This window comes from Toxorhynchites rutilus, chromosome 1, assembly GCF_029784135.1.
Source record: "Toxorhynchites rutilus septentrionalis strain SRP chromosome 1, ASM2978413v1, whole genome shotgun sequence".
NCBI lineage: Eukaryota > Metazoa > Arthropoda > Insecta > Diptera > Culicidae > Toxorhynchites > Toxorhynchites rutilus.
Window position 1 is genome coordinate 55,824,408 of NC_073744.1, and position 12,357 is coordinate 55,836,764.

The window sequence follows — 12,357 nt, forward strand, 5'->3', positions numbered from 1 at the left end:
ATAGAATACATGCTTGGATAAATACTACCTACATTCTCCAACCAAAATCCCTAATCCATTTTAACGACGAGAAATTATCTCCTTTACTTCAGAAACCCTACGCCTTTCTGATTCCGTTCGCCACAGACGCCATTCTCGCACATTGAAGGACCCCGTTCGGTTTCTTAAACTATTTCCCGATACATCCTCTTTTCAATGAAATACCGGGATGTTAGGTTACACTTCTTTCCTTTTATTCATGCACATAAAACTTGGATTTGTCTGTAATCCCTTCTTCGCTCCATTACACGCGGCCCTTGAAGCAGCTTGAAGCGAAGGCGGAATAAAGCCCGCGCAGGCATGCTAATATGTTTCATCTTCATCATAGAAAACAGCCAAGACATAAAAATAACACACTTTTACATTGAGATTCGAGTATCACATTCAGATTGGGAATGAATATTTCGCGACGAGTTCATTTTCGTCTCGCCGCGTGGGTGTCACGGGATTGGATTGTACAAACGCTTTGATTTGTGTTTTATAGCAAAGTTCCCGTTTTTATAGGAAAGTTTCGCTTTCCTCCTTCTCTGCGGTCTTTCCCAACCCAGTGATGCTGGCAGTTGGCACCCCCTCTCGGTTGAGATTTCCATTCGAGTTGGTACTATTGGGGACGGTGGGATTCCCCGCGGTGCAGGTAACTGTTGTGGTCCCATTTGCATTGCCGCTGTTCCCGGCGGTGGTCAACGATCCCCGTGTGGTTGCTAGCTGAATCGTATTCGTTGGCATCGAGTATGTCATTTTGTACTGCTGCGCACGTTGTGTGCAAAATCCGTAACTGAAACGAAACAAGAAAGCTCTGATCAGTAAAGCGCTCCTCCACAGGTATCGCATGAAAGTTAGTACTTCGAAAGCAGCATAAAGAGGTCCTTCCGGTACTGCACCGTCATTATGGCGTACAGATACGGGTTGGCGCATGAATTCAGCGGGTAGAAGAACACCAGCAGAATCTTAGACTTGGTCACGTCTATCAGCGGATATCCGGCAATGGCAGTTAGGGCGAAGAAAGCTATCGGCGCCCAGCAGGCAAAGTTTGTGAACACCAGCAGCGACATCTTCTTGGCAACGGTCATTTCCCCGCTGTGTGCCGTCCGGGCAGCGTGGCGCGTTTCCTTCCCCAGCGACAGATAGATCTGGGCGTAGCAAATCACAATTATGACGAAGGCCAGCCCGTTAATTCCCAGCACGGTCAGCAGGTACGCAATGTCCCAACTGTCGCGTGCTTCCATTGGCAGGCAAATACTGGTCGAAGAATAATTACTGATCCCAAACAGGGGCAGCGATGCCATCACGATGGAATAAATCCATCCGGCGATCATGATGTATGTGGCCGCCGACAGTTTGATACGTTTGTTCAAATAAATTGCGTGGGTGATAGTGAACCAGCGCTCCAGAGTTACGATTGTCAACGTGAAAATCGAGAGATGGCCGGCGAAGACTGTGAGGAAACCCGCGACCTTGCAACCGGAACCTGCAACGTAATGTTCTGGATTAACTGACTGCTCTCTAACATGAACTAGGTGATGATTAGACTCAGGAGTGAAAACGTGGCACTTAAGACCAAAATAAAACAAAAATACATAATATTTTTTGAAGTATGTCATTGAGTGAATTAAACCAATCAAATATTCTTACACGTACCTGCTTTGTTCTCTACTATGTAGGAATACTTAGAAATTTTATCATAAAATTTGTCACATTCAAGACCAATATTGTCAAACAGAACTGGTATGCGATATTCAAAGCATAATCGTAATCTATATGTAGAATAAAAGTTTTTTTCAGCTGATGCTACTTTTTTAAACCTGGCCATTCAGGAATGTACTTCAATGAAATATCATCAATATTATTGAGAACTAGTTAACTAGTCTATATATATATTAGGCTGTCAAAAAAGTCCTGCGGTATTTCCCCGAGGTGTCGTTGTAAGCGCGTAGTTCTAGTTGTATTCATTGTATCGAGTCATACTATAGCTTGTTGGAAAGGTATTTTTGCGCGCTATAATATAGTCCTTGACAGTGTTTAGTTAAGTCGTTCGTGAGTTATAGTGTCGCAAATATGGAGCAAAATAAAGAAAAAACCGACATATTTTACAGTACTACTATGACAAAGGCAAAAATGCATCTCAAGCTGCCAATAAAATTTGTGCAGTTTATGGACCCGATACTGTTTCCATTTCCACCGCACAACGATGGTTTCAACGTTTTCGTTTTGGTGTAGAGGTCGTCGAAGATGCGCCACACTCCGGAAGGCCTGTCGTCGAAAATTGCGACAAAATCGCTGAATTAGCCGAGAAAGACCGGCATAGTAGCAGCCGTAGCATCGGCCAAGAGCTGGGGATAAGTCATCAAACCGTTATTAACCATTTGAAGAAGCTTGGATTCACAAAGAAGCTCGATGTATGGGTGCCACACACGTTGACGCAAAAAAACATCTTTGACCACAAAAGAGGCCTGTGAAAATTGGCTATCCGAGTTTTTTTCCAATAAGGAAGCGAGCTTCTATAACAGGGGTATTATGAAGTTGGCATCTCTTTGGGAACAAGTCATCGAACAAAACGCATATTTGACTTAAAACAGATGATTGTAACTAACTTTATGAACAAATGAAAATTCAAAAAAAATACCGCAGGACTTTTTTGACAGCCTAATATATACATTATCTATCATGCCTCACTGATATAGTGGTTTTCAGATTTTCACGAATTGAGGTAGTTTTGTTCCTTAACACTACATATTAGACCCGTGTTTTTTTTTCATTATGGTGCTCAGTTTTGTTTTAGGGTGGCCGAAAAATTAAATTTAGTCCCTTTTCTCGAAAAATTACTTTTTTCAAAAACTCATAACTTTTGAACAAAAAATTATAATTTAAAAAAGAAAAAAAAAACACATCTCTGATTTCTGGACATTTTCTGTAAAAAGTTCTCAGCATTCAAGAAAAAATATAAATAAAAAAAGTAAAAAATAATAATTTCAAGTTAAACGGTTAAATGTACTAAAAGCTAGGAAATAATTAGGCAAGTAGAGTTAATAGTTATCACATCTCTTCCTTTATTAATCTAGGGTAATGATGAGACTAAAATAAAATCGTGGACATATGATGAAAAAACTAACTGTGGGTGATGGAAATCGGTTTTTTTTTTCCAAAATATATATATTTTTTTTTTATATCTGTATTATAGTGACTTTCAACACTTTTGGCTGGTTCGTCACTTTTTACTTCCAATTTTGGAAGAATGTTGGGAGTGAGAATTGAACTCGTGATCTTCAGCGTGAGAGGTATGGATGTTACCACTACGCCAGATCGGCTCCACCAAAATATATATTTTTATCAAGGCTCATATGGCGTTAGCCTGACGGGGCCGGAGTTCAATATTTTGACAGTTTTGACAGATAATTTCTTCAAATTACCGAATGGAATGCTCGAAAATTTCCATTCATTTTTCATCGATTTTAATGTTAACGTATGCTTTCAAAAAAAATGGACTAATTTCGGATGGCGATGAAAGATAATTTATAGGAACAAATTTTCTTTGGATCTTACATTTATTAAGTCTACAACAAAAATGGTTCAAGAATGTTGATTCGCAGCAGCAGCTCTGTCAAGCAACTTGATGATTTTTCCATACTGCAAGCTCCACCCCACAGCAAAGGAGTTGGACATCCTGATGCACTTTGTGTCCGCCAGATATAGCCGATCTGGTATTTACAATATCATCTCTTTGCCGCTCCTTAAGCCGGGAGATCGAAGCAACCGGCCAAACGGTGGAGAAAAATCTGGCCAAAATGGACATTTTTATGCGGAAGCCGTATCTGAGCAGCAGGCAATCACCCAGAAGGAGTAGCTGGTGAAAAACTTCTTTCCGGCGAAAGAAGTGGAAAACTTCTTTTCGTACTCATAATGAAAGACGAGACGTACTTGATGCAAGAATTCAACGAATGGCAGGGGACCGGGTACTTTACGTTCCCCAGGTAAGCGATGACGTCGGATATATCATTCACATCAAGTTCTCGAAGAAGGTCCTTCTCTGACAGACGTGGAAGGAATGTCCAAGCCCCTTCTTTCGAGTCATATGGTGAACGGGGAGATATATAGTACGAAGTGCTTGCCGGAGTTATGAAGATGATGTGGTCTTTATTCCGTATCTGGTATCAGCCCATTATGCCACGATCACTGGAGGATGGATCGGCTGGAGATAAACATTGTCGCGAAGACCACCAACCTTCCCAACATTCCCCAGCTGCGCCCGATCGAAAACTTTTGGGCGAATGGCCAAAATAGAGAGACAGGCGACCACCAAGGCCACGAAAAGGTAAAATAACATGCCGACTTCCGTATGACCGCCCAGTGCCTCATTTACGATACTGCATCAAACAACTCTGCCTCTTTTTGTCGGGTATACACTAGTTCTTCCGGCTTATTTAAAACGTTAAGCCCTGACCGAGGTAGGGGACCAAAGTTGAACTTTTCATCTGACTCACGTTGGTCCCTGTGGATCAATAGGGGACTATTATAAAAATCATTTTCCAATTTTGTTGCTGCTGTTTCTAGTTGACACTCTTTAAACAAAAAGCCCAATGTCGGTGCGATGAAACCAGCTCAACGTGAATCTTTGGATGCATTAGAAGCGCTCTTGAACAGTCTGCCGAATATTTTTTTTTGAGGTTCATCCATTTAAGAAAATCAACATGATCAATTGTGATACTGAAATATATTGATATCGCGGGACATTTTCGTTTCTTTTGCCAAATGCGGGACATTTCGCGGGACAGAATCTTACGCGGGACATTTCGTTGAAATGCGGGACTGTCCCGCGTAACGCGGGACGTCTGATCAGTTTAATCTATGTTAGTAATATGTAACCGATTACTCGCGGTCGGCTCGAGGTTAGTATTACAAGTGTTCTCGTAATTGGGATGTTGCTGTCTCCAATGCTCTGTACGTGTGCCCGACACGGGATACTTCCTATTGGGATGCAGCTGACCATTAATCAGCAACGCCCCCCTAGTATGTACCCCATATCTAGCGTGGTGCGTCTTCTCGACTCGAGGAATCCAGGATAGAATGGTTACTAGCCGGCGCAATCATCAGCTCGTATAGAGTTGTCATGGGCGGTACAACCTTTGGCTCTTGTTGAATGATCAGTGGACTGCACAACCTTCGGCCCGTGTATCTGTAAAGAGTGTGTGTATGTATTGCCGCGACTAAGTAAAAGTTTATCGATCGGATAGGAGGGATATGAAACGGGGACACAACGAAGGAAACATCATTAAACGTTGACATCGACGTTTCTGAGGAACAGGTATAGATGAAGCAGAAGATCAGGATCCCGGCTACCTAAGATATCCCGGACGGGGATATCCGATTTTCTGCCTTGTGCTCTCAGTGCTCTAGAGAGCTGAGAGCGAGCAGCATGGAACCGGATACACGACCAGACAACATGCTCGATGTCGTGGTAGCCATCGCCACAATCACAAAGATTGTTTGCTGCGAGCCCAATGCGATAGAGATGCGCGTTTAGTTTGTAGTGATTGGACATAAGCCGAGATATCACACGAATGAAATCACGACCTACATTCAATCCCTTGAACCATGCACTCGTCGAGACCTTAGGGTAACCAACGACCGAACTCATCTTCACTCCACATGCGCTGCCAACTAACGAGTGGGTCCTGACGAGGAATGTGAAAAAATTCATTATAGGCAATTTGCCTTTCAAAAAGTGTGCCTTCTGAAGCGCCCACCTTAGCTAGCGAGTCCGCTTTCTCATTCCCCGGAATCGAGCAATGAGATGGAACTAATGCTAAGGTAATCTTGAATAATTTTTCGACCAAAACACTCAATAGATGTCTTATTCTTGTTAGGAAATAAGATGAGCGTTTATCAACTTCCTTTGAGCGGATTGCCTCTATTGAGCTGAGACTGTCTGAAAAAATAAAATAATGGTCGATGGGCAGTGTTTCAATGATCCCTAGAGCTTAGTATATCGCACCCATTTCTGCGACATACCCGGAACAAGGATCTTTGAGTTTGAAAGAGGCACTGGAATTTTCATTGAAGATGCCGAAGCCAGTGGACCCGTTTATGTATGAACCGTCAGTAAAGAACATTTTATCAGATCCAACTTTCCCATATTTTTCCGAAAATATCGACGGAATAACATTGGAGCGTATTGGAAATCCGTTGTGCCCCACGATTTTATTTTAGTCTCATCATTACCAAAAGACCAGCTAGACTAGAAAAGCTAGAAAAGACTTTAATGTGATATGTCGATTATCTGAATTGGTCTAGTTGTTCAAAAGTTATCAATTTGCAGAAAAAAATTGAAAAAAAAATATTTATTTCTATTTTAAAGGGAGAACACGAAATTATTGTGACACCGTAAATGTCATGCCAATTTCCTTATAATGTTTAGAATCAAACCAAAATTTTAGGATAGTTTTATACATATATTTACTTCAAAAATCAAAACAAAAGTTAATCAATGGAGCCTTGAGTGTAAAATTTAACGCATTTTCGCATTTTCGCATTTCGCAGTGTCATCCGGTACCAGTTTCTCAGTTTTTTTCCATTTTCTTAACATGTCCTTCTCGTCTTTGACTGTCTTCTTGCTCTTCCGAAGCTCCCGCTTCATTATAGCCCAGTACTGCTCCACCGGGTGCAGCTCCGGACAGTTTGGCGGGTTCATGTCCTTTGGAACAAAATGGACAGAATTGGCTTCATACCACTCCAGGACACTTTTAGAATAGTGGCATGATGCCAAATCTGGCCAAAATAGCGGAGCATCGTCGTGCTGCTGCAAGAACGGCAAAAGACGCTTCTCGAGGCACTCAGATTTGTAGATCTCGCCATTTACTGTGCCCTTTGTCACGAAAAGCTCACTCCTCAGTCCGCAAGAGCAGATGGCCTGCCGAACGAGATATTTGGAGGCGAACTTCGACATTTTCTTCTTCTTAAATTTGTCGTCCACATCGAACTTGCTCTTGCCGGTGAAAAACTCCAACCCCGGAATTTGCTTGAAATCGGCTTTTATATACGTTTCGCCGTCCATCACACAGCAGCCATATTTTGTTAGCATCTTCTCGTAGAGCTTCCGTGCCCGAGTTTTAGCCGTCGATTGTTGCCGCTCATCGCGGTTTGGGAAGTTCTGTACCTTGTATGTATGTAGTCCAGCTCTCTTCTTTGCATTCTGGACGTAGCTCTGCGACATGCCGATCTTTTTAGCCAAATCAACATTTTTCCCAACTGCCGGTGCGACAGGTCAGAAAATTCCAGGTGTTTGGAAAGAATTTGTTCTCTCGACTCGCGTTGTTCACCTCCATTTTCGTTGAATCGAAAACACGACTTCGAGTTTGACAGCATGTAGACAATACACATAAATGAGAAAGTGTGCAAAATTTGGTTGATTTTTACCCAATTGTAAAAAAGTTATGCCCTGTTGAATGTGTTGCAATAATTTCGTGTTCGCCCTTTAGGTGATCCGAAAAATCTTTTTTTCCATCTCCCACCCTAACGAAAAAATAAAAAAAGATACGTGTCAAATATTTTGCGATAAGGAACAAAATTACCACTTTCACGAAAATCTGAGAACCACCATTTCGGTTTGGAATAGAATGGCTGTATAAAGCAATTCCACGCCAAATCAGCCGACCGCTGACTCACTGACAAAAGTGGGGAAAAAGTAAGTTGTTTGTTCTATTCAGTTGTGAGCTATAGGGTGTTAACAATGGAAGTCCACACAGAGAAAATTTAGAACATTTTACACTTTTTCTTTCAAAAAGACGAAAATGCAAGCCAGATCGCTGAAATTGTGCCGATCGCTGTTTACGGTGCCGATACTGTAACAATAAAACACGTGCAATTTACTTCCATTCCATTCTTTGTTTTTGAGAAGCTTTAAACTTTGCAGTTCATTCGCCTCTAGGCATTTTTTTTTTATTTACAGACTTATATTTGAAATTTTTATTTATTTTGCGCAATACACTAAATTCTGATCCCTACTGTCAACAAATGGACCGTTTGATGCTAGCGGTTGACCAAAAACCTTTAGAATTGGCCAACAGAAGAGATGTGGTGCTCCATTGGGACAACGCAAGGCCACACAACTCTGGGAGCTTGATTGGAATGATTCAATGCATCCACCATTTCACCTCCTTTTTCTCGCATTGCGAAACTTCCTGAACAATAAGAGGTTGGAGTCAATAGAAGATTGTAAAAATCTATTGTTAAAGTTTTTCGCCAATAAGGACCAAGTCTTTTATGATACAGGCATTATGAAGCTACCTCTAGAACGGCAACAAATTTTGCAACAAAACGATGCATATTTGACCCAAATCGGACAATCCGAAGCATAATAAAAAAATTGAATTTCACGCAAAATCTTTTAAAATCATATTCATATATACTGCTGCTGGACATTACAACTATGGTTCCGACATAGTATAGAAATTTCACTGAAAATGTGATTCGTTATTGTTATTTGGATATAGGACTATGTCTTTGATTTCTATATAGAGGGGTCACTCTACGAAAAATGTAACGATTCATTAACACGTTCGTCGCCCAAAGCGGCTTTTATGAGTTTCTTCCGGAGCCCAACTTGCGAATAAAAATTATTAAATGAAGATCAAACTAAGTTTGTAGACAACTTTTACATGATCTAGAAATATTTTATTTAATTTGAAGATGAATTGACAGCAATAACATATGCTAAAGTCATGTTATATGGGTTCTGCAAAAAGCTGCCATACAAACCATCCGCACTATAAATCAATAAAAAGTACATTATAAACATTATAATGATATGGTTATGATTTTATGATTTTTCTACATATCCTATAGTTACACTTAGGTGCCTATTCTATCGAATTCATTTTAAAAATCCTACTAAATTTGAACGAGAAAAGTGTCACCCATATCTGGGCGACGGGGCGTCGAAAGTGTTAAGAGTTTTCAAACGCATGTTTTCTTTCGATTGCACTAACCACTCGCTTCCCTCCCCGACGCAACGAGCAATCTTTTTGCCTGAATTCGGGCGTTAGTTCACAATGTGAGTTAATGCGTATCGTATCGATTATCAGTTATAGTATTGTATGTAGCCCAATCGATTCGTGCTCAATTCACGTTTTTATCGTGTAGGTCTTGCTACTAACAATTTATGTAATTGTGGTCCAGGATGTCAGAATATCGAGCATGGTGTTTGGTTATGTAAAAATGCAATTACAGCGCGGACTCGATTATACAGTTTTTGTCATAATCGAGTCAAAAAAATTTTTTTTTATTTGTTTTTTCTTGCATGTATTTTTAGTTTTTTGAAAATAGAAGAGGAATTTCATTTTTGATTCATCTTTAAGGGGATGAATCAAAAATGAAATTCCTCTTCTATTTTCAAAACACCTTTCTCACATGAAAAAAATAAATTGATCCAGATTATCTCAGGAAGTGATAGTCGATCATATTTGATGAAAAAAATCCTCCTACGCATATGTTCGAATTTCATCAATGACAGATTTATAGAACTTTTTTTTTGTTTCGAACTCTGTTGCCTCAAACTGGCTCTACATTAAAAATTACGCTACGGTGAATTCTGATGCTTTCATTTGAAAGATGAGAAAATTTAGCACAGGATATAGTAGTGGAACAACTACATTAGTGGATTTTAATAACCTTTTGGAAGTGAAAAACTCAAAAGTTAATAAGTTTTAATGTGTTATTATTAATTTTATCCTAAAAAAATATAATAAACTAGATTGTTTCTATCAATCAAATTGAAGGTCTTCAACCAGTCTACAATTTTTTCTTTGACGCCCAACTTCTATCTTTCTTAATTTGGCTGCAATATCGGTATGAAAAATTCTTGGTGAAATTTCAAGCAAGATGTTCAAAAATCACGATTTTTACCCAACTGTACATGTAGTAGCCACTTAAACTTCACCTTAACGTTGAAAGGTTACATTTCTTCATGAAATAAGCCATATTTGAAATATTAAAAAAAATATTTTTTTCCAAATTTTTTTTTTTTTAATCGAGTCAAAAATTGTATATAATCGAATCACATATAATCGAGTCCGACCTGTAATGAATTTAACTGGCTCCTGATTTAGAATTTCGAAAGGGTATACTCACGCATATTAGATTATGATCGCTTGAGTAGTCGCGATCGTAATATTATGCTACCCATATATGTCTTCCCAAAAAACCCGATTCACTTCCTCGAATGCGCATGTCCATTTTCCTTTCCCTTTCCTATACATCAGCAGAGAGCACTCATGACCATAGAATACACAATATCCATCACCGGGCTATAAAGTTATTACAAACAGTGTGCCGGACAACGTGGCGACGAATGAGTAAATGCTATTTTGATCTATAATATATTTCTGTAGTCATAGATTTATTTGACTTGAGGCTTATATTTATGTAGATCTTAACTATTAAGACTTGTGTTTAAAAATGATACACGATGACTCTTGGTCTTCTTCTGCATAATTGAATAAACCGAAGAAAAGGGTAGTAATGGCTTTGACGGTATTTTTGTGTACATTTTTGAACAGAATGTGGTTCCGGATTCTCGTAGTTATGTCATCTAACCCGGTAAAGGATACAAGCTCATACAGGAAACGTTTTTTCCAGGGCATCCATTTGATGTACCAAAAGAGAAAAAATTGCAAATGCGATTACTACATACAATCACAGGTCCTATGTCAAGATCCCGTCCGTGCCTCTAGGCTCAAACCCATCAACGTTTTACTAAATGGATCATTAATTTTCCAACAACATATTTGAATCAGGCATCTGAATTGTGAGTTACGTTTTTTTCGAAAGAAAGATCACTTTTTTGTCAAAAATCAGTCTTAATTTAAATTGATCATGTGATCAGGAAAATTGTGATTTCACGTAGCATCCAGCATATGTACCAAGTTTCAATAAAGTCGAAGAGGCTCGCGTCAAATTTTGATGTTTTTGGCTGATTTGGCATGGAATTGCCATATCAACATAACCTAAGTTACATAACAACAAAGTTAAATGCAATTTAATCAACTCAACTCAGCCATTGTATTCCAAAATTCAATTCAGAAACACAGTTCGAGCATTAATCAGTTTAATAGTGTTAACAAACTCACCATACTGCCAGTCGAAAGCAAAATTGAAGTACTCGCCCATCGAGTGGGCATCGATGGCTGCAATCAGCAGTAGGTAGAGGCCCATGCACAAATCGGCGAACGCCAGATGGCATATCAGGAACTTTGGAACGGATAAGTCGGTCCTAAAAATGCTACACGTGTTATCGCAAGCTCTTAAAGGCAACAGTTTCCATCCATACCTGTTGGAGAATAACACGACCAGCACCGCAACATTACCGAACACCGCCAGCAGCACAACCACCCAAACGGAACCTCTCAGCCAGTGGGAGCCCATTACATCCTCGCACGGATTCAGCGCGTCAGGCATCGGATAACACTTAACATCGAAAATTCTAGAACAAAGCAAACAGTTGTGCTGAAAATTACAGTTTAATCCCACCTCCATCAAATGGGAACTCACGTGGGTGTGAGATTTCCACACAGCGCCTCCATCGAAGCGGGTTGTATCTCCGTTTCGTGGAACACACCCGGCAGAGGATTTTCCGTGTACAGATCGGATACATCTTCCCGGATTATCGACTCATCAATGGGCAGTCCGGTGATCGGTTGAAGGAATCCGTCGCTCATCGCGTACGCACTGTTGACTGAACTAATCAAGACATCGTCAGCTTCGTGTGGTTCATCTCCTTTAACTCCTTTCAACGTGTTCCTGGAAAATAAACCAATAGAGAAAGCCTGTTGCATTCTCCCCTGGCGTGAACGTTTACAAGGCGAAGGTCGAAAATTGGCGTAAATCAATCGTTACTGAGGAGCACACCCGGTGGGAAGGATGATAGGGGTCGCTTACCTGGGCGGAACGCGCAACCATCCAAAACCATTCGCTTCGTCGACCGCTGGAGTGTGGCGTCTTTTGCGTTTCAGAGCTTCCATTCCGTCTTTAAGTTTTTCCATTGGTTTTGCCTGGAGGATACAAGGGACTCATTATCGAATTGTGTTTCACGTGGCTTTGATGTGGAAAAAATCCCCGATGGAAAGCAGGCGGAATCCGTCTGCGGTAGTGGAAGCTGCAAAACTGAATTGATTTTGCGACAATTCGGTTCGTTCGGAAAGCCCACGACAATTAAGCAGGTGATGGGATTCCGGTACTGTATATTTCAGTTTCAATTATTACTTTTGTTCTAAAAGCATTCAGGAATTACAAATAAATCTCAAACTGTTATCTGAGTCAACCAAACAG

General features: G+C 40.3%; 1 protein-coding gene across 1 annotated transcript in view; it reads right to left on the reverse strand.

Annotated features, from left to right (window-relative positions):
* Positions 1 to 220: 220 nt before the first annotated feature.
* Positions 221 to 12,357, reverse strand: part of LOC129763263 (lutropin-choriogonadotropic hormone receptor) — a 105,914-nt gene continuing 93,777 nt past the window's right edge. Inside the window, exons 10-15 of the mRNA XM_055762161.1 lie at positions 11,968 to 12,080; positions 11,581 to 11,829; positions 11,360 to 11,512; positions 11,160 to 11,302; positions 883 to 1,507; positions 221 to 814 (exon numbers count right to left, since the gene is read on the reverse strand). Coding sequence (XP_055618136.1) covers positions 538 to 814; positions 883 to 1,507; positions 11,160 to 11,302; positions 11,360 to 11,512; positions 11,581 to 11,829; positions 11,968 to 12,080 — 1,560 coding nt within the window. The 3' untranslated portion in view covers positions 221 to 537. The remainder of the gene's footprint in view (positions 815 to 882; positions 1,508 to 11,159; positions 11,303 to 11,359; positions 11,513 to 11,580; positions 11,830 to 11,967; positions 12,081 to 12,357) is intronic.